Below are 23,991 nucleotides of genomic sequence, written 5' to 3' on the forward strand. Positions count from 1 at the left end.
CAATAATAAGGAATTATAGTAGTCCAATCTTGAAGTAACAAATGCATGAACTAGTTTCTCTGCATCACCCTGAGACAGGATGTTCCTGATTTTAGCAATATTACGAAGGTGAAAAAAGGCAGTCCTAGAAACCAGTTTTATATGTGCGTCAAATGATAAATTCTGGTCAAAAATAACTCAAAGGTTCCTCACTGTAGAACTAGAAGCCAAAGAAATCTATCCATCTAGAGTAACTATATAACTAGACAATTGCTCCCTGAAGCGCTCAGGTCCAAAGAGAACAACTTCGGTTTTGTCTGAATTTAAAAGCAGACAGTTCTGAGTCATCCAGGTCTTTATGTTTTTAAGACAGGCTTGTAGTCTGACCAACCTATTGGTTTCATCTGGTTTCATAGATAAGTACAGCTGAGTATCAGCATAACAATGGAAATTTATACCATGCTGTCTAATAATGTTACCTCATGGAAGCATGTATAAAGTAAAAAGAATCAGTCCAAGCACAGAACCCTGAGGAACTCCATGACTTACTCTGGTGTGTGAGGAAGAGTCTTCATTTACAAGAACAAACTGGAATCTATCAGATAAATATGACTTAAACCAGCCTAATGCAGTTCCTTTAATCCCAATAACATGTTCAAGTCTCTGTAACAGAATGCTGTGATCGATCGTATCAAATGCAGCACTGAGATCCAACAGGACAAGCATAGAAACAAGTCCGCTATCAGAAGCTAACAGGAGATCATTGGTGACTTTCACCAGTGCTGTTTCTGTGCTATGATGCACTCTGAATCCTGACTGAAACTCTTCAAACAGATTATTTCTATGTAAATGATCACAAAGTTGAACTGCAACTATTTTTTCAAGAACTTTAGATAAAAAAGGGAGATTGGATATAGGTCGATAATTAGCCAACACTTCTGAATCAAGAGTAGGTTTTTTAAGTAAAGGTTAAATTACAGCAACTTTAAAAGTCTGAGGTACATATCCTGTCAACAAAGACAGATTGATCAAATCCAATATGGAAGTGTCAATTAAGGGGAAAACCTCCTTGAACAGTCTGGTTGGGATTGGGTCTAAAATACAAGTTGATGGTTTAGAAGAGACTATTGCTCTTCCTTCATTTAAAAGAATAATATCTGATTTTCACCAGGATGTGTATTCATATATAACAATTATTATGAATAATAATAATTAGATACTAATACTAAATCATTATTATTAATTTGCTATAATTCTGCAAAAAGCAGAACAGAATCTGCTTGTGTGGGGACGAAAATGTGTCATGAACCTGTGTCATGTTTTTGCTTTTCTGCCCTTTGGTTTCTTAGTCTAGTTTCTTAGTCTAGTTTATTGCTTTGGTTTCGTCTTTTTTTCCTCTCCTTGTTTGATATTTTGTTTGAGCTTTATTCTTGTGTTCTGTTTTAGTTTTCAGTCTCCAGTGTTAGATTCTGTTGCATTTTCTGTTATTATTACCCCTAGATGTCCTCAGTCATCTTGCTTTTGTTCCTTGGTCTCATTCACATCTGTTTTTTGCTAATCACCCACATGTTGCCACTCAACTTATCAACCCTCCCAGTACTAACAACTCTCCAGTCAACCATGTCATTTGCCAGACCATTGATATTACTGCTGCTGTTGATGTCTTCTTTTCCTGTGGTACGGTCAGTCGTCAACCACTTTATTACTAGAGGCCAAGGTTACGGCATGCAAAGTAAAATTAACAGTTTTTCTGAGCTGTTTCGGATCAAATGAAATAAGTTTTATCATGTACAAATTAAAAAGCAGAACAGTACAGGTCATCCATATCTTTATGTTTTGAGGCAGACTTGTAATTCATTCAAATATTTGTCTCATTCAGCTTCAAAGAAAAATATAGCTGTGAATCTGCTTAACATAGAAGCTTGTCGGCCCACTTGTTGCTGACACAAACAAACTGGGATTTATCTGATAAATATGACAATAACTATCATATTACAGAAAGAAAGTTTTCAATATGGTTCCAGTTTAATTGGATGGTGGAGTCCACAGTTCACAACAGAGACAGTAGCAGCGGAATGGCATGAGTAAAACTCACAAGAACTGTCTCTTTTCCATGATGTACTTTGAATTCTGAGTGAAACTGGTTTAACAAACCATTTCTGACTTGCCACAAAACTTTGAAGTATTTTATAAGGCGACAGGTACCAAAGGCCAAAGAGAAAGTAGCCCGTGCTGTTGCTGAAACAAAATCTCAGCTGTAGGATATGTTCCAGGCTATAGAACATGACTTTCAAGAAAGCCTGAAAGAAATTTCGGCACCCGTCAAATGCCTTAAACATCAGCAGTGATGCTTTGCCAACATTATTTAGACTAGGGATGGAGTGCTGCTTACCTGGAGCGGGGGGAACCTGCTCATCATGAAAAACTGTTCCAGCTTTTTTACCAGCTTTGTCCTTGCAAAGACATAGATAGGTGCATGGGAGTTTGGCCAACTAGTCATAAGTTTTGTGAATTTTGAAAAGGCATGTGACTGTCTCTCACACGGTCCTTTGGAAGGTGCTACAGGAGTATGGGGCATTAAGGGTATAATGGGGTCCTATTTGCCTCTTTGAGCTGAGACTTCCAGCAGGCACTGGGGTGGTTTGCAGCCAAGAGTAAAGCAGCAGGGATGAGAATGAGCTCCTCCAGGTCTGAAGCCATTGTCTTCAGTTGGAAAAGAGCAAATCATCTAGGCACATGATTAATGTCTTGTGTGTGCTATATTAAATGCATATATTAAATCTCCAGGTCACGCATGAGCTACACATCCCCATTGTTGTGGCTTCTCTAGCTAACACGTGACTTACTGAGCACATAGTCACAGCTGCCATCTTGTGCCCTCACCATCACATCATCACAGCTAACATTTTGTCTCAGTGTACTCCCCTCTTCTCCAATACACATATCCATACACAGCCCACACACATACACACAGACTAATGGTCTTTCTCCTTTGCTTATTTATATTGTACATAGGACTAGCTCAGTAGACAATAGTGTTTATTAATGAAAGTACAAAGTACAAGCACTGGAAAACTGAAACAGTCATAGTGTTTTAGAGTATTTCCTAGACTTTTTCCCTCAACTCACAGCATGTCACTAAGGAAAAGTACATTTATTTATTTAGTAAGTATTCAGAGCCAAAATAAGTGCTTTTCTACTGCAAATTTGGAAGTTCAGTCCTACTATCCTTCCTCAGGAGGAAGAGCAGTCGCCCACCAATCGGAAGGTCGGTGGTTCGACTCTGGCTTCCCCAGGATACATGTCGAAGCGTCCTTGGGCAAGACACTGAACCCCACGTTGCCCCCCCAGTGTATCATTGGGGGTATGAATGTGTGTGAATGATTAGAAAAGCACGTAGTTAAGAATCTTAAGACGTGCTGTATGAATGTGTGTGAGTGGGGTGAATGTGGCATGTAGTGAAGTGCTTTGAGTGGTCAGCTAGACTAGACAAGTACAAGTACCATTTAATCATTAGTGCCAACTTGAGACTGTTACTGGATTTTACTGTTACTGGATTCTGATATAAGTCAGTGGTGCCTCGAAAGTAAAGATTTTCATTAATAATTTTACTGATAATCAATAACTGTCCTTGGACACTAATCCAGCTCCTGCTAGATCCCCCAACAGCACAAGTGAAACATCAGTAAACTCTGTTGACTCGAGAGTGCACGCCTAACTAAAAAGTAAATGCACTGTGATAAGATAAATGAAAATCTTAAAGTTTTTCCCACCTAAAAGGAATATATCAGCATGTTAAATTAGATAGACAACATTTAGCCCACTGCCAAAAACATTCTGGGTGGACATTGTATCCAAAAAGTATGAACAGTAGGTTACTACATCGAAATAAATATAACCCCAAAACATTTTTTAAAAGTACATAATGCTGCATACAAAAACAATTGAGAGAACAATTACTGATTAAAACTGAGCACTTGTTAATCTATTCTAAGATTAGAGACATGACTCAAAATTAAAGCTAATAATACCTTCTATATACTAGATTTGTGATTAGATATTCAATCACATTCAGCATAATAATGATCTCGGCAAAGAAAAAACATTTTTTTACAGTTTGCTTTATACATTCCAAGATGTATGAAATGAAATGATAGCAGCTTTATTGTCCAGGAAACTCCTTTTACGCTGGAGTCATCTCACTGACCTGCGGACTTCAACCCACCGAGATGGGACATAGCATAGTCAATTAGACAACAGGGCCATGGACCACACTGTAAAACAAGGACCAGATAGTGGGGGCGCAGAGGAGGTGTCCATCTTGGGGTGAAAGGCCAGTCAATCTCATGCATTTCTCTGCCATATTTCATTATTTACAGCATCCAGTCCCTTCTGAATAAGACCGATGTGTGCTTCTATCTGAATGACCACTGATGTACATCAGTCATTGTGAAAGAAAAATTCTGCACTGCCAATGTTGAACTGCTCACAGCTTCATTACATCCTCACAACCTGCCCCAGGGTTTCTGCAGCTTTACATCACTCTTATATATATTCATCGTAAAGTGAATAGCAACAATGCCTGTGAACTAATCTTTCAAGTAACTTAAAAGCTCCAAATGTAATCTTCCAAAAATCTTTACTTTGAGAGAAGCAAACAATCGATTCTTGAAGAATCTGATGAAGAATGGTTGCTCCTGCAGATCCTTAATAAGGCGTCTTGACGAGCGCAGATGAGAGCGCAGGAGCTGAACCAGACTCCAACCAAGGCTTCTTGGAAAACCTGCTCAACCCTGCCTAAGACCCAGAAACCAAGCAAACGCCACAGCCAGGCATGATCGTGACACTTACAGTTGCTACACAAGCTTCAAACGGACATCAAAAAGGAAATCTGGGCAGGTAAACTTAAAGACAAAGTTAAAATAGAATTACAGCTAGGGGTGAACAATGTGGGCTCTGCCAGGGACAGTATGAAGACTGTGGGGCTCAAGAATGGGAGAGGAGTAGGTTAGAAGTTAAAGGTTACAAATCTAGTGCACTGCTTGCACAGGACCTCAACAGGTTTTATGTCAGATTCAATTTCAGTCACCCTCTAAATTCAAGATCAGCCTTTTGGCATGTTCTCCATTTGTCTCATTCATCATTGAACTTAGCATTATCAACTGTTTTAAACACTGTAAACCTAAGAAAAGTCCAGGCCCAGATAATATTAGCAGTCGTCTGGTGAAAGTGTGTGCAGAGCAACTATGTCCAATCTGTAATTGTATATTTCTTATGTAAATCTCCCAGCAGAGGGTGCAATCTCAGTGGAACCAATCTGTGGTGCTACCCATTGCTAAGGTTAGTCACCCCTAATGATTTCAGGCCTGTTGGCTTAACCTCCCTGGTCAAGAAGTCTTTTGAAAAACGTATCAAAGCAGACATGCTATCGTGGGTGTGGCCTCTTTTAGACCCATATCAGTTTGCCTACAGGGCCAAGAGGGGAGTGCAAGATGCCACAATCATCCTAATCCTTTATACTAGCATCAAGAGGGGAGTGGGAATCATGTTGGGATGCTCTTTGTTGATTTCTCATTTGTCTTTAATATCATTCAACCTCATCTGCTACCTGAGAAATTACTCAGCAATTTTAGTCTTGATTTGAGCTTAGCAGACTGGATACTTGATTTTCTCATTCAGAGACATCAGAGGGTGAAGATGAAAAGTGAGCTGTCCTGTGTGTTATCATCCACTGGCTCCCTATAGGGGTGTGTTCCCGTCCCCTCTGTTGTACATCTTATACAGAGTGTCATAGCAATCATGAAAATAGGTACATTATCAAGTTTGCAGATGACTCTGTTATTATCAGCCTACTTAGTGTACACGAAGTTGGTCATGGTTCAGTGATTGATGATTTTGTTTCCTGGTGTGAAAATACCTTCCTTCATGTTAACATCTCAAAAGCAAAGGACATGTCCATTGATTTCAGTCATCTTCCCCTCATCCCCCAGCACAGTGTTATCAAAGGCCTGGACGTAAAAATGGTAACATCTTACAAATATCTCAGCACCTTGAAAGATAACCGCAATCAGGAAACTGGCCATATTTCAGGTGGACAAAACACTAATGACCTTGTTTTACAGAGCTTTCATTGAGTGAGTTTTGACATTTTCTTGTTTCTGCTGGCATGGTAACCTTAATATAAGAGAAAAAAATTACTTTTAAACATTGTTAATGTGGCCAGTAAGCTAGTGGGTTGTAAGAAATAGCTGCTGAACTGAGACTACCAAATCTCTCCGCAACTCAGTAATTTTACTCATTTTTTTAACAAACAGATGTTGAACAAAGCCATGTACATTAGCCAATACCCCACTTGCTCTCTGTATGCTAAATACATGCTTTTACCATCAGCCTTACACATCAACACTCCACGTGTTCTTAAACAGAGATACAAAAGTTCCATTCAAGCACTAAACTCAAGCAACAGGAGGAGATAGCCCTGGTCCATTTTAGTGACTACTTACCAATGTACTTATTTATTATTAAGCTATTCTGTTTTTTTTTTACCTCTATTCTAGCTTGTTTTTAACTCTGGCAGAAGCTGTTGTTGTTATTGTTTTTGTTTTGTGTCAATTGTTGGATGCTCTGTGTTATATTCCATTGTATATTGTATACACTGTGTATATTTTTCCATGTAGTGTATCCCTCCCTGCTGCACACAAATTGCCCTTTTGGGACAAAAAATAAACTGAATTGAACTGAAGTCCTGAGACTGTCCAATGAGGTGATATTGACTTTAAACTGAGGAATAGAGCTGCAGCTCCTGATATATGTTGAGATAGACACTTCATCAGAAATGATTGCATTGGGGATAAAAGAAGAGTCATTGCCGTGTGTGTGATTCTGTGTAAAGCACTTGCAGTAAAGAGAATAATAAAGGCAATTGGTTGCTGTTGTGATTATCTGTGAAAGCTTTTGAAAGAAAAATGTTGTGCTTAAGCTGCTGTGCTTTGTGCACTTAGTTTAAAAGAAAGGGAAAAACTGAGATTGTTTGTCTTTAAGTACAGTTAAAAGGCTTACAAGCACTGAGTGGAATAATAACTACACTTGTGTATCATCAGAGAAAAGGGCAATCTAACTCTGTTACTTTACATTTGTGCTGATGATTTTGGTGGCTTTATTACGTAAAGATTTACCTCATAGTGGGTCTGAAGAGAAAATAGCTACTGAAATGAGACTGCCGTGTCTCTGAGCATTGTGGAAGATAAGAGCTTAGCAAAGCTGCCTGCCTTGAGTCTTGAAAGTTTGAGCATTTGAAAGAACATGCCAAGATCACCGTGCCTCTTTATGTGCGGCGTTAATTTGTTAATGAGAGAGAAGTTGGTTTCACTATGGCATAATTCCTCAAGTTGGAAGCAACTACGTGTGGGGGGTGCAAAGATTCATTACTAGTGACATCAACGACTTACCTCTTTCTTTTGTCCCCGCCTCTTCTTGGTAGACAAAGATGAACCCTGGCATCAAGCATTAGCTTCTTTGGTTAATTACATTGAGGAAAAAAAGAGGGAAGAAATGTACTTATTCAGCTTTGTAATTATGAATGACAATCATTGTATGCTAGCTAGTTACATGCAGTATTCTTTTAATCATTTTCAAATTTAGTTTTTGAATTCAAATAGAATAATACTTTCACAATTTGACCCTATTACTCATTTAATTTAAACTAACCAAAAATGAATTGCATCACCTTTGTTTTTTGGAAACATTGATTCAATGTAATTTGTAAAAAAGAAATGTATTCAAAATGTATTATTCAGTTCACCTTAACATGAACTGATTGTGAGGCCCAAAGTTTTTAAGAGAACCTCAACCGAAGAGCTTACATGTTTTCTTTTGTGTTTGCCTTTATATTTTCTTCCCCCTCCCTATAGTCGGTAATGATAAGCTTCTGCATCAAATGAATTCTTCCCTTTTGTTTGTGCTTTGTTGCAACATCACCTTTTCTTAAACTGATCAACCAAACCACCTTTACAACTACCCTCATGTTGACCCAACCGTTCTACACAAGCTCAAACTTATAGCCAGGAAGATCCTTTTTGAGTATGTGGAAAACATGATGATGGACTTGAATGAAGAGTTGATACTGGGTCATGCAGCTAAGAAAAGAGTCATTAAAATATTTAAGCTTCAGCCAATCAGGTTAGAGCCAATTGCTATGTTGGGGATCACACAGGAGCTGGATTAGTTATTAGCAAATATTGATATGTCCGGGGACATTTGTTAATATTAAGTAAAATTATGAATGCAAATTCTTACCCACGGGGCACCACTGACGTATATCAGCAGCTAATAATTAAAACCCAATATCAGTCTCAAAATATGTTGGTCTACAAGTGTCAATCTGGGACAGATATGATATGTACAGAACAGACATATAGGCTATGAATCCGAGCTCTGATATTCGCAACCAGCAGTTCTCTCAGTGAAACATACACAATGACATCTCCTTTAAAACAGTACAAGAGAATTTACAAAAGTTGGTTTGGTGAGTTGGTGAATACCAATGATTAAATCAATGGTACTTTCATCAGGAAATACTATTGTCTACAAAGCTACAAATTAAACAAGTAACAGAAGAAAGACCATTAGTGTGTGTGTGTGTGTGTGTGTGTGTGTGTGTGTGTGTGTGTGTGTGTGTGTGTGTGTGTACACATGTATTGGAGAAGAGGGGAGGACACAGAAAATGGCAACCGTAATCATGTGATGGTGAGGGCACAATATGTTGGCTGTGATGGTGTGCTCAGAAAGTAATTTGTTGGATAGAGAAGCCATAACAATGGGGAAGTATGGCCCACGCGTTACCTGGAGATTTCTGGTTGCCAGCATGTGAAAGCAAACAATAAAAATAATACTATGACTGAAGGAGAATACAGGGCGGGTTGTTCAAATCTCTGTTTAGGTTTCCAGTTCAGGTAAACAAAGAATTCCAATGTTAGTGTGACTAATATCAACTCGACTCACATTAACCTTACTTCCTAAACAGCATAAACAACAACCATGACCCCCTACAAAAGACAGTCAATATGATGCACTTTCAGAACAAAGGATGTCCTATGCTTAGCCATGTGGTCCTGATGCTAATGGTTATGCCCAGTGTGCTATTGTTACCACAGTCCTTAGAAATTATTGTTAATATTGTTTTAATTTTCTAACTCTTTCTCCAGGCTTATTAAAAGCACCATGAAATCAATAAATATAAAAAAAATAGATAGTTTATTTTTTCCTGTGAACATAATTGCTTCAATCATAATCTCATGTAGTACTATACTTTTGACTAATTTATAATTCAGGTATCTATGGACATGTAAATTATCTCTTCCTCTCTCCTTTGCTACTGAAAAAATTGTAAAAAAAACTCTAAAGAGAAAATTATTGTATGGGTGTGTAAAAGTGAATTAGATTTAGTATGTGTTTGTTTCCTCCTCTAGGACTACCAGATGTGGCTCGACCTAAGGAACTTGGAGACTCGAATGAATGAGCGTTACATCACTCATGAAAGTGATGACCTGCGCTGGTTTCACTATGCCAAACTCAACGGCTTTGACTTTCCCACGATTCTTATCAATGCACCCCTCAGTGACAGCGATCCAAGGGTGGAGCTTTATCAAGAGAAGGAGGAGCTGGAGACCCTCAGCGAGAGAGTCAGTGAACTCTGAGGCCAGTGCCACAAGTTGATTTTCACATCTAACAAAATGAAAGACAGCACCTGGGCATGTCAGTTTCTACTAAAGGAGCAAAAAGCTGGCTAACTTTTTGTCAGCAGTTCCTGCACAAAGGGTTCCGGTGAGATGGTTTATTGACAGGGACATTCCTCTTGAAATAACAAACAAATTAAATACTAATTTCATAAACTTCATACTTACTTCATAAAAACTTCAAATTAATTTATTTTTAACTTTAGGGAGATTTTTCTTTGTCTCAGATTCTAATTTGTGTTTGGAATTTAAGAAATTGTGCTTACTTTTTTGGCAAAAATAATTCCATAACTATGCCATGTCCTTGTGTATCTGACAACTTGCTAGCTTATTATTTTACCTTTTTCATCAATGTGATTCTGTCATGGATGTGAATTTACAAAGCAACTTGCTGTCATGGATGTGAATTTACAAATCAACTTGGACCACTCCTTTCAATTTTGACAATAAGAAGAATCAGAATGTACACAGATAACTTGATTTATTCATCAGTAGACTAAAAGGCCAAGTTGATTAGCTTGTGCTGTATTAAGGCTCATGTGCTCATATAGTCCAGGCAAAGTAGCGTTTTACAACAGACTAATTGTAAAATCACTTTTTTCAGCTTAGATCATTTCTATGAGGTGTCCAGAACAACATACTAAAAGTCAAAAGAAATCCTAGTTGAGGAAATATGTTAAATTCTCATTAATCCGAGATGTGTGCCAATAAGGCCAAACAACAATGCACCCCAATGGGACTATTTTTTTCCCTTTACTCTTATCAAAATGAAACTTTATACAATGAAAGTACCCATGAAAAGTAAATTTTTTTGTATTACAAGTTTCTTTGAAAATACATTTGAATATGCAAATGAGCTATACACTAATCGAAAATACCCAAAATACACCCAAATAGGTTTAATTTTTTCCTTTACTCCTACCACAATAAAACTTTACATTGTACAAGTATACATGAAAAGTAACTTTTTTTGTACTACAAATTTCTTTTGAAATTAATTTTAATATGCACATGGGCTCCACACTAATTTGCATAGGTAGAAACACCATTCATGACAAATACATCGGCTCAGTCTTCATCCAATCATCCTACTGCTAGTAGGTGATGGCAATGTTGATTTTAGATTGGCCTCTAACCTGAAAACTGGCTTCATAGTACCTGCAGAGGGTATAACCCCCGCCGGTATAGTCTTCAGGGTCACAGAGACACACGTCTCCCCACCACGACAAGGTAGCAACAATAGGGGAGGGTTTTTTTTGGTGAGTTTTTTTTTTTTGGTGTTTTTTTGTTTTATTTTTAGGGGGTTTTTTTGTTTTTGTTTTTAAAGTTTTTTGAATGTTTTTTTTTTTTATTTTAATCCAGCCTGGATCCTCGACCCCTTCTCTGTGACTCTTGGTTCTGGCACCCCCTATATCAGTTCCTGATATATCAGTTCCTCTTTGCTCAGCTCTTCTCCTCTCGGTCATATTCATCGGATAAATCAGGCAACTGTGAATTTGTGCTAGTACCACAACATTCTCCACAAATGGCAGTGCAGGGGAGTCCATGTTTTTTTCATGTTCATTTTTTTTGTGCTGCAGTCTTTCTTGCAACAACAGCAGACTACATCTAGTAGTTCTGGTGGTGCTGCAGGCTGATCTGTCGTTATTGGCATAAATCTCCCATCCAAAACATGCCACCCCCAGTCTTTTGGGTCCATGTGTTCACTTCCCCCCTTTCCCCTCGATCATTTGGTAAAAGACCCAAAGACTATGGAACTTTGCAGCTGTTGACGTTGGAGGGAGAGTTTGAGGTTCCACTGGAGATGAGTTTTGAGTTATTTTATCACAGAATCGCCTGTATCTCAGCATATCCAGTGATTCCTCTTTTTTGCCCCCATACAGTGATACCAGAGCTTTTTCACTTGCTGTAATGATAATACATTTTCCCACATTTTCCTGTGACTGCCTGAACACCTTAACTTGTTCGAGAAAGCTAGTGTCATTCTTTTTTGGGCATTTTAGATTAGTGTATAGCTCATTCACGTATTAAAATCGATTTTCAAAGAAACTTGTAATACAATAAATGTTACTTTTCATGGGTACTTTCATTGTATAAAGTTTCATTTTGATAGGAGTAAAGGAAAAAAAAATAGCCCCATTGGGGTGCATTGTTGTTTGGCCTTATTGGCACACATCTCGGATTAATGAGAATTTAACATATTTCCTCAACTAGGATTTATTTGGACTTTTAGTATGTTGTTCTGGACACCTCATAGAAATGATCTAAGCTGAAAAAAATAATTTTACAATTAGTTCTATTTTTGGATCCAAAATGAGTTACTTTTCCTGGACTAATAGAATAGGTGTCACTTGTGTCACTGCAGTTGTACTTGGTTGATATTACGATGATTTGAGTGGCACCGCAGATTTTGCAGGCGACACATAAAATTGGAGCTCCATAGATAGTTTACTGCGAATTCAAACAGTATAATATTTGACAGGGCCATGTTGATAGAGAGGTGAGCATTATCACCAAGATATATATTTTATACTTGGTAGTTTTAACATACTTTTACTGAGACGACTATGATTAAAAGATACATTGCTGCTACTGCTGATCATTGCCAAATGGTCTCTCTTCTCACACTTCTACTGCTGCATTATTAGCAAGACATGGTCGTCACTGAGACTAAGATGCCTCTAGTGCTTTATTTATTGGTCTTTGTAGTAAGTCATTGTAATCTCAAATTAACAATATTTTATATATTTCATCTTTTACGTATTACATGTGTTTTGTCTAAATGATAACTCTCAGTTTATCTAAATAATCATGATAATTTTGCTCTGTATTTGATTTTCATTCTTTTTTCTTTGAATACAAAATCAATGTTGTATAATGAAGAAGTAAGTTTAATTACAAATTCATCCAATAATTATAAAATGCTTGTTTCTTGTTTGCAAGATAACGGTCTTATAAGTATCTAATGTCATAAATATGTAGTCATTGTATAAATATAAAGATGAGGATCTTGTAATTATCAAATAATCGTTCTGGAATGATGTTTCATATTCTTTATTGAATTAGGATTTCTTTTAAAATCACTGAAAAACAATGAATTTGATTAATTTGACAAGATATTAATATTCTATCATATTTTCTGAAATTTGCACATTTTATTTAAAAGAATAATGGAATTTTTACATCTGCAACTGTTATTAGACTATCTACAAGTTAGAGATGTCTCACTATGTAATAGCAAAACATCAAATAAAACAATTGTGTTATTTAATTTTATTTAAAGAGGAAAAATCTTTTCAGATAGTTATGATTATTATTTTTTATTATTTTATTATTATTATTGTTTTATTTTTATGATTGCCTGACTGACAGCAAACACAGTTTTGGTTCAAGACAGGTCTCCCATCTTTCTCTGTAAGAGATTTGTTTACTGGTAAACAAAGCACAGCTGATTTGCCTTTTTTTCACTCGAACCACAGAGACTCAGGAGAATATCATGTAAAGGGGTTATTATATATTATCATTATGCTATCATAGATCTGAAAGGTAAGGGCTAATAACAGCCCTCAAGCCTTCAAGGACACGTCTTTATGTCTCACTCTGGTTTGTGCTAACATTGCCTCAGCTACAACTTGAATCTAGTCTCTCTTGTATGTTTCTCTGTAAATAATTGACTTCTTTATCATTTGTTGAAATTCTTGTTTTGTATTGTATGTTCAAATGGTCCAAAAGTGGCATGTGTTTTATGTGTTGTTATATGAATCTGCTATCAACTGTAAGTAAAAGTTAGTGCAAGCACTGGGTTATTGACTCTCTACAGCAACATCCTGCTACAAGGGATATATATAAGAAGTAAGGACTATGGTAAACCGAAAACAAACCTAGTAACAGGTATTGTTTAGCCTTAATAGAGATTATATCACGTCAATTTAAACTCATCTCCTTTGAGTTTGAATATTGGGAACTGATAACATAAATGTCTGGTGAAATCAAATCAAAGAAAATCAACAGAAAAACTTACAATAATGTTTAATTGTGGAAGTAACAGCATTTACACATGTAAAATGAGGAAGGAAACGTCACCGCTGAAAACGGACCTACACACCTGATGCTTAGCAGCTGTGCCCGGGATGTGTCCAGCTGGAAAAGCAGTGACTATATCGGACAGAGGGGAAGCGCCATGGGCTCATAGAGGGGTGTTGCCACGATGTACCCCTCTCACAGCTAAGTACCCTTTTTAATTGTTTCCCCTGAAGTGGTTTTAATGCGGTAAGACTTATTGCATCACTTCCTGTTACCTAGTTGATGTACTGTGGAATTTCTTGCTCCTCTTGGACTACCAATAATCACTCAATTTCTCCCTATAATTTACATATTTTGCATTGTTAAGTATATCACATACTTGTATATTCTAACACTCACTCTTATAGATCTTTAGTCTTTACTTTTCACTTTTTAGCGGTGTGTCTGGTTCTCTAGCTTAGCATGGCTACCAGTTCTCTTCCTCCATCTCCTGCTTTCACCTGCTCCGTGTGTCATATGTTTAGTTACTCCTCTGCCTCCTTTAGTGATAATGGTACATGTAACAAATGTAGTCTTTTTGTAGTTTTGGAGGCGAGGTTATCTGAATTGGAAGCTCGGCTCTGCACTGTTGAAAACCACCCGATAGCGAGCCAGGCCCCTTTAGTCAGTGCGGAGCCAACTAGCTTAGTTAGCTCTGTTAGTCGTCCCCGAGCAGATCCCGAGCAGCCGGGACTTAAGAGTGGCTGGGTGACTGTCAGGAAGAGGAGTCATAGTCCTAAAGTCAAGCCCGTGGTTCACCATCAACCTGTCCACGTTTCAAATAGATTTTCCCCACTCAGCGACACACCCGCTGAGGACAAAACCCTGGTAATTGGCAGCTCTATAGTCAGAAACGTGGCATTAGAGACACCAGCGACCATAGTCAAATGTATTCCAGGGGCCAGAGCGGGTGATGTAGAATCCTATTTAAAACTGCTGGCTAAGGATAAGCATAAATACAGTAAAATAGTTATTCACGTTGGCGGTAATGACACCCGGTTACACCAATCGGAGGTCACTAAAATTAATGTTGCATCGGTGTGTAATTTTGCCAAAACAATGTCGGACTCCATAGTTTTCTCTGGACCCCTGCCAAATCTGACCAGTGATGACATGTTTAGCCGCATGTCCTCATTCAATCGCTGGTTGACTTGATGGTGTCCAGCAAACAACGTGGGCTACATAGATAATTGGCAATCTGGAGAAAACCTGGTCTGATGAGGAGAGACGGCATCCATCCCACTTTAGAAGGAGCGGCTCTCATTTCTAGAAATATGGACGAATTTATTAGTCATCCAAAAACATGACAACCCAGGGTTGAGACCAGGATGCAGAGTTGTAGTCTTACACACTTCTCTGCGGCTTCCCACCTGATGCTGCCCCCCCCTCAATCAAAAAATACAAAAGGAGCAAATCCTCTTGTGCAAAAAAAATTTAAAACAAAAACTTTAACTGAACAAAAACATCAAACTATTAAATGTGGTTTGCTGAATATTAGATCTCTCCCTTCGAAGTCTCTGTTAATGAATGATTTGATCTGTGATCATCATATTGATATATTTTTTTTCACAGAAACCTGGCTGCAGCAGGAGGATCATGTTAGCATTAATGAATCAACTCCCTCTGACTATTTAAATGTTCACGTTCCTCCAACCACAGGCAGAGGAGGAGGAGTGGCAGCTATCTTCAGATCAGGGTTACTAATCAGTCCTAGACCCAAGATTAGGTTTAGCTCTTTTGAATCTCTGATTCTCAGTTTTTCCCACCCAAAGTGGAAATCACAAAAACCTCTTGTTTTTGTTGTTCGTCCACCTGGCCCTTATTCTGAGTTTCTGTCTGAATTCTCAGAGTTTTTATCCCAGTTAGTGCTGAGTACAGATAAAGTCATTGTAGTGGGTGACTTTAATATTCATGTAGATGTTGAAAATGACAGCCTAAATATTAACTTTAATTCTATATTAGACTCTATTGGATTTTCTCAAAGTATCCACAGACCTACTCCCTGCCTTAATCATACCCTTGACCTTGTGCTGACTTATGGCATTGAGAGTGAACAGTTAACAGTGTTCCCTCATAACCCTGTCTTGTCTGACCATTTTTTGATAACTTTTGAATTTACATTACTTGACTATACGGCTTCTGAGAAGAAATTTACATATAGAAGGTATCAGAGAATGCTGTAACCAGATTTAAAGAGTTTATTTCATCATCCTTTTCTTCACTGCCATGTGCAGATATGACAGAGGACGGCTACCTAAATTTTACTCCAGTAGAACTTGACTCTCTTGTTGACAGCACTATAGCTTCAATGCGTACAACACTGGGCAATGTTGCCCCTCTGAAAAGGAAGGTAATCAGTCAGAAGAGGTTGGCTCCTTGGTATAATTCACAGCTGCGTGCGTTAAAGCAGACTGCAAGAAAGCTGGAGAGACAGTGGCGTTCCTCTAATTTAGAAGAGTCTCAATTAGTCTGGAAAGATAGTTTAATAACGTATAAGAAAGCCCTTCATAAAGCTAGAACTGCTTATTATTCATCATTGATAGAAGAGAATAAGAATAATCCCAGGTTTCTCTTCAGCACTGTAGCCAGGCTGACAAAGAGTCCGAGCTCTGTTGAGCCATGTATTCCTTTAACTCTCAGCAGTGATGATTTCATGAGATTCTTTATCAATAAAATTGTTTCTATCAGAGAGAAGATTAATGGAATCCTTCCCACTATTATCAGTGATGTATCATCAAGTAGAGCAGCTTTAGAAGTATCTTTAGAACCTGATTTGTATTTAGACGGCTTCTTTCCTGTTGATCTCTCTGAGCTAACAACAGCAATACAACAACAGTCTCTTCTAAACTGTCATGTTCTGCCCTGAATATGTTTATGTTAAAGAGAATCCAAGTTGACTGTTAAAATAAGTTTTATACACAAATAATTGTTAGGCTTTTATTTTGACACTGTCAGCCATGCAGAAAAAACAGGAAATAAGAAGTAGAAAGCTCTGGAAAACGATAGACAAGCATGGTTTCATCTGAAGGTTGTCTAATCTAATCCAAGCCAATTCATCACGTGTATCCCTCAGAAAGCAATGGCTGTGAGTTTTTACATGTTTGATATTCATGATTATTGTGGACATTTTCTAAGTTTGTGTGAATATATTAGTGTGATGTGTTACTGCTTATAAGATAGCATTACCATCATACAGTTACATGCTACTCACCTGGTTGTTTGTTCTATTATTGTCCTCAAGGTCATTCATACTTACCTGTTGGTGATATAGTAGTTTATTAAGTCTATTTTTTGTATTTTCTTTTTTAGTTTCACTCCAATTCAATGTTGTCATCTCAACTCACCTACTGTGAAAGAAGTGAATAAAGGAGCAAGCACGCTCACTTTCCTGGATCATGAAAAGGAGTTTGGCTGGCTGTTTGTCTATATTAACGCTTTGGAAGTACAACATATAGAGAGAACAGTACACGTCAACTTGTATTTTAGAGCCAATCCCAACCAGTGTTCAAGGAGGTTTTCCCCTTAATTGACCCTTCCGTATTGGATTTGATCAATCGGTCTTTGTTGACAGGATATGTACCTCAGACTTTTAAGGTTGCTGTAATTAAACCTTTACTTAAAAAACCTACTCTTGATTCAGAAGTGTTGGCTAATTATCAACCTATATCCAATCTCCCTTTTTTGTCTAAAGTTTCATGAAAAAATAGTTGCAGTTCAACTTTGTGATCATTTAAACAGAAATAATCTGTTTGAAGAGTTTCAGTCAGGATTCAGAGTGCATCATAGCACAGTAACAGCACTGGTGAAAGTTACCGATGATCTCCTCTTAGCCTCTGATAGCGGACTTGTTTCTGTGCTTGTCCTGTTGGATCTCAGTGCTGCATTTGATACGATTGATCACAGCATTCTGTTACAGAGACTTGAACATCTTATTGGGATTAAAGGAACTGCATTAGGCTGGTTTAAGTCATATTTATCTGATAGATCCCAGTTTGTTCTTGTAAATGAAGACTCTTCCTCACACATTGGAGTAAGTCATGGAGTTCCTCAGGGTTCTGTGCTTGGACTGATTCTTTTTACTTTATACATGCTTCCATTAGATAACATTATCAGACAGCATGGCATACATTTCCGTTGTTATGCTGATGATACTCAGCTGTACTTATCTATGAAACCAGATGAAACCAATAGGTTGGTCAGACTACAAGCCTGTCTTAAAGACATAAAGACCTGGATGACTCAGAACTGTCTGCTTTTAAATTCAGACAAAACTGAAGTTGTTCTCTTTGGACCTGAGCGCTTCAGGGAGAAATTGTCTAGTTATATAGTTACTCTAGATGGTATTTCCTTGGCTTCTAGTTCTACAGTGAGGAACCTTGGAGTTATTTTTGACCAGAATTTATCATTTTATGCACATATAAAACAGGTTTCTAGGACTACCTTCTTTCACCTTCGTAATATTGCCAAAATCAGGAACATCCTGTCTCAGAGTGATGCAGAAAAACTGACTGAACCTGTGATGTGTTTTATTCTGAAGTCTTTTGGTCTCGTCATTTCCTCTTTTATTTTGAAATATTAACTTCCCCTCTCATTTCAGGTGCCTTGCTCTTCCTCTTGTGTCAGATGTCTAATTGTCTTCCCTGATTCCAAAGTGTTTCCACCTGTTCCCCATGCTCCCTCATGTGTTCAAATAGTCTGCGTTTCCCTCTGTCCTGTGCCAGTGTGTCGCAACTTCTCAGTTCTTCACCCTCGCGCCTTGAATCCCTCGTAAACTGCCAAGCCTTGAATCCTAGTGCCTGTTGTCGAGTCACCCTCCTGCAGAGCCTTTTTGTTTGTAAAACTTTTTGCCATAGCTTTAGTTCTAGCTGACGTAGTTTTTCATAGCCTGATTTTCGTTCCTCCGTTTTTGGAGAGATTTTCTGTTGTTAAACTTTCATAGAAACCTCCGTTAGTGGAGCGCGTTGATCTAATAACTTCTTTGTTTATGTCCGCCTCACCAGGAGAGCGAGAGTTAATTTGTAATCTTTAATAGCCTTTCTGTTTTCCTCCTAGAGTGGAGAGAGCTTTGTTTAGTAATTTTCATAGCCGCACTCTCCTCGAGTATAGTTATCGAGGAGAGCGCATCAGGAGTTTAACAGCCTGTTGGTTTGCTCTGTTCAGGTAAATCTCCTGTGTCACAATAAATAAACACCTTGTTCTGAAATCTCCCTGCATCTGTGTCCTGTGATCCTCTGGGCCTTGTCACTGACAGCTTATTCTCTTGTGGAATAAGATGTCAGTATATGTCCAAGAAGCAGACACCCTTTCCACTTTTAAGACAGGGCTTAAAACTTTACATTTTGATAAAGCTTATAATTAGGGATGGCTCAGGTGATCCCAAAACATCCCACAGTTAAGCTGCTACAGACTGCTAGATTGCTGGGGGACCTCATCTGTCACACCTTTCCTCACTTTGCTCTCTTTTCCCCCCTTTAATTTGTAATGACATTATGTATATGTGACATTATTGTGGTTATTAACTTGTGTTTCCCTGTTCCAACAGGTATCCTTTGAATGGTGTTATGGTGTTTCTCCCCCTCTTTTCCCTATTTTCTGTCTTCTCAAACCCCAGCTGGTCGAGGCGGATGGCCACCCTTCCTGAGTCTGGTTCTGCCAGAGGTTTCTTCCTGTTAAAAGGGAGTCGTTCTGTCGTGTCTGATGTTTACCACCTGTGCAAAGTTGCCTTGGGAAAATGATAAGAAGCCTGTTAATTGCCATCTGTGTAAGGGAGTTATGGGTATAAATCAGGACATTTTGAGAATAACTTACTCCCCAGTAAGTTTGTCCAAAAATAGGCTCAAAATTACGCACACACCATGTCCAGGCTTTGTGCTTAGTGATGGGAACATGCAACATCTTCAAGGTCACTTGGAACAGTCAGATTCTTCTTAACGAAGACCGCACCCTCAGTAAGTCAGAGATTTTGGGGAATCCGGGCTTGACACATCTCTCCAGACTTGATGCATTATTCTGTAATTCTGATACAGACCTGGTTGACAATAAAGGTTTCTGTGTTCGACCAAGTCTGTGTCAGCAGAGTTCTTCCTGCATCATCTACACACAGGCTGTTTGAAGGCAACCATCCCCAATACACCACAGTTCCTTTCCACAGTCGCCTCAGGCATACTCAGGACGGGAGATTGGACTGAATTGAAGTTTCGGTGCAATCTGTTGGTTTCCTTAGCTAGGATATTGTTTTTGAATTGGCTCTACATGAATGAATTGGATTGGATTTTGAAATTAATTAGTTGGATTTCATTGAATTATGATAACAACGAATTGAACTCCAATTGGCTTGAATTGGACTGTATTAGTTAAGTGCCTTGAGATGACATTTGTTGTAATTTGGCGCTATATAAATAAAACTGAATTGAATTGAATTGAATGGGTCTCATACCCCGAGGATTCTCCTCAATGTGATCGTACATTGACGCTGGGTGTCTCTGTTTCTGTTTTTATGTCCTGAAGATTAGAGGTCTGTCGCTTGCCAGCTGAAGAGCGAGGCTCTAGGGATTGTTGGACACTCTGGACTGGACCTATTTTTTCAAATATTTATTTTAATAAAGGTTGTGTACACAACAGTCGGACTTCGGTTGTCTCAGCTCTGCTCACACCTGTTTTTTTTCAGAACCTGTGTTCTGTTATTGTATTTCGTTAGCATGCTTTTAAGTATTCAATTCATTGTTTCATTTGTTAGCAATGGCCCTTTAAGAGAAACAGGTAGTGGAGACACATGGCAATAACACAGCTAGTTCAGTTGCCTGTTTCTAACTAAAGACATCTGCCTACATCTCATGCCTTATGAAGCATTGTCGGTATGTAATCTTATCATATGTTCTTTTGTTGAATTATAGTGAGTTATTTGTTGTTTTAAGACTTGTCTGGTGCATCTGAGGACAATATTATTTCTGTGAATATTAGTGCATAAAATGGATACTTAGCTAATTCACAGATTCATTATTCACAGTTTAAATTATGTTTATTAAACAGTAAGCAGTATGAGTGAGAACACATTTAAACTCAACAGGTTACTTTGTTGATAGATTTTTGACAATAACTAAGCAGTTCATATGTAAGCATGAAGGAATTAAAAGTTAAAGAAGGAGTAATTTGATTTCTGTTGAAAGTATGGTACAGTGTATTACCAAGACTATATATTGTGTGAGAAGCACATTTTGTAAGCATGTTTCCTTTTTGTCTGTTCTCAGTTTCACCCTTTTTTAATCAATAAACCTGTGGACAAACTGATAACTGTCTTCAGAGTTTTGATGAACGAAAGGTGTTTATCTTACTGCCGAGTTATATTCAGAACATATAACGAGGGCGGCATAACCTGTTTTTAAGAGTCCTAGGCTCTAACATAGGTGGTGTTGTCAGCATCCTTTAATGATTTTAGCTTTGTTATTTATTATTTTAATTGATATTTTTTTTTTTAACACGCGTGACACAACAATTTTCTGTCGGCAGGACCAGGTATCCTAGTATCGTGTTAGTGTTTGTGTTTTTGTGTTGTTGGAGTCTTTTAATGATTTTAGCTTTGTTATTTATTATGAATTTATTATTTATTATTTTAATAGTAGATGAGTTTTTTTTTTTTTTTTTTAAGATGCGCCACGTGACATATGTGTTTCTGGTAGGCAAACTGGAGGGGGTCAAGATTCTCAGTAACCTGCAATCTCATGCAGCGAACAAGGAGTCTCTCCAAGGTCTTTATAATATGAGATGTCAAAGCCACCGGTCTGTAGTCATTCAGCTCCACCGGTTGCCCTAACTTTTTCCATCTGAAGGCTCATATTGAAGAGCCTCTGAAGAGTGACTGCTAGTTGACCAGCACAGTCCCTCAGACGCCTCAGACAGACTCCATCTGGGCCTGCAGCGCTCCCTGACTGAAGTCTCCTGAGCTCAGCTCCAACCTCCTCTATAGTTAGACACAGAGGTTGTAGTGGAGGGATGGTGACAGGAGTGCAGCTGAGCTCAGGAGGCCTGGTGGTGGAAGCTGCCGTAGAGGTGGAGGTACAGCTGGACAGAAGAAGCTTGTTAGTGAGAGTTGCTGCAGAGGTGGAGGTGCAGTTAGGTGGAGGAGGAGGCTTGGTACAGAAAGAGCTTTGTAGCAACAGCAATTGTAATGCTGAACAGTACGGCCCAGAGGTGAACAATCTTGTTCATACTGACTAATTAATGTTGAAGTATTTTTTAATTACTGCATCAAAGCAGTCGCTCAATGCATCACTCGCCTCTGGTGACCACTTCCTGAAAGATCTGGTAGTTACAGGAAGTCTTTGTACACAAGGTTTGTATGTGGGTTGTAGATAGACCATGCTGTGATCAGATCAACCCAGTTGTGGAAGAGACACTGCCCTGTAAGCCTCCTTCACATTAGCATAAAACAGATCTAATGTCTTTTCTCCACGTGTTGGACAGTCCACATACTGTACAAAGCCAGTCAGGCAGGAGGATAGGGACGTGGTTGAAATTCCTTGTGATTGCAATGAATGCCTCAGGATGCTGGGTCTGTATCCTAGCAACGGCGTCATGGATTATGTCACACGCCATCGTAGGTGCCGCCCTCAGTGGAATGTAAACAATGATGACAACTGTATATGGGAACTCTGGGCTCATAGAACGCACAGAAACCAACTGACAGGAGTTCATTGTCTGGACAGCATACGCTCCCCTTAATGGTCATATTGCAGGGGGTTAACCCATCTCTGATTAAAAAACAGGATAATACCTCTGCCTTTCCGCTTACCGCTCGTACTCTGGTCACGATCTGCTCGTACGGCTGTGAAGCCGGTTATGTCCTCACATGAGTCTGGTGTGTTGTCGTTCAGCCAGGACTCAGACAGACGGATCAAACTGCTCTCCCTATACAGCCGCTGGTTCCGCACAAGCGCCTCTTGCTCATCACACTTGTTTGGTAGCGAGTTAACGATTCCCATAATCACAGAGGGCAGAAAAGGCTTGTACCTCCACCTTCTGTTGTCCCTCTTTGCCTTTTGTTTTGCTCCAGCTCTGCATCCACAGTACAGCTTTTTTAGCTCGGTCGGAATTGGATGTTTAATTCCGTGTCCAATCCTTGACAGTGCCAACAGTTCCTCTCTCGTGTTCACTGCTCTACTGGTAGCAGTACAAATTGTCAAAACATAAAACAAAATGTAAAAAAGAAAAAAGCAGATCACTAAAAATGTTGAGATTAAAAGTAAAATTACATATAATTATATCAACAACAAACAAAATTCAGAGCTACACAGAGTAGCAGCTGATAAGGCTGGTGCATTGCAAAAGTATATGTGAAAAGTATATGTAAAGTGCGATATAAATAAAATGTATTATTATTATTATTACTGCCTCTGGTTGGCTAATAGTAAAATTGGGATCAGCTGAGCCCTTTCCCCTCAGGCCTAGAGTATTTAAACAGTGCAACAGACAAAGAGAGAGGGAGAGATCGAGAAAGACAAACCTAATGAGAGAGAAAGACAGACAGACTTCCTTTATTTAACCACGGTGTTAAAAATCACATGAGTCTCCACCTTGTCTGGACCACACCATGCCTCCTGAGGTTATAAATACCCGTTCTCAAAGGCTGAGGCCTCTCTCTTTTCCCTCCACACCAGACAAAGGAACCCTCCGACCTATCCTCTTACCCTACCACATTTAATTGTGGATGCATTTGTTATAAGTGAGTCAAGTTTAAATGTCCTGATCGATTGTTCTTATTTGTTTGGTATGGAAATTTATGTTTTCTTCTATTTTGTACAAGAAATCATTCACCACCTTTTGTTCACCTTTGTTCAGCTACCAAATAAATTTGCTGAACTGATCTCTGGATCTGGTGTTTTAATATGTACACCACATGGATGTTCTGTGAGCCAGTACCACCAATAAACCCCAGCGTAGTTTTTTTTCATGTCTCGGCCTTTTGATGACCCTGTGGCAGAGGTTGCGCGCTTAATTCAAAGGGCATTCAAGCCACCACCTCCACGGGTTTTCAGTGACACGACAAACCCAATTGGTTTCCAAAGTGAGTACCTGTGGGAGAGGTACAGGTCCAGCAGGCCTGGCATAGTTTACCTTGTAGCCTACTGGAACCGCATTTCACTAAAACCACACAACGTAGCAAGGCCCTAACCACTGTGCAGTCTGTCTGCATTGCACTGTAGTTCTTTGCCAGTGGAAC

General features: G+C 38.7%; 1 protein-coding gene across 1 annotated transcript in view; it reads left to right on the forward strand.

The window, feature by feature from the left end:
* Nucleotides 1–9,836, forward strand: part of prkd1 (protein kinase D1) — a gene marked incomplete at its 5' end in the record, with an annotated part of 142,793 nt that extends 132,957 nt beyond the window's left edge. Inside the window, 1 exon segment of the mRNA XM_072365213.1 lies at nucleotides 9,447–9,836. Coding sequence (XP_072221314.1) covers nucleotides 9,447–9,674 — 228 coding nt within the window.
* Nucleotides 9,837–23,991: the final 14,155 nt, after the last annotated feature.

The sequence above is a fragment of the Leuresthes tenuis genome, unplaced genomic scaffold, assembly GCF_036924035.1.
Source record: "Leuresthes tenuis unplaced genomic scaffold, fLeuTen1.0.hap1 SCAF_15, whole genome shotgun sequence".
Classification (NCBI taxonomy): Eukaryota; Metazoa; Chordata; class Actinopteri; order Atheriniformes; family Atherinopsidae; genus Leuresthes; species Leuresthes tenuis.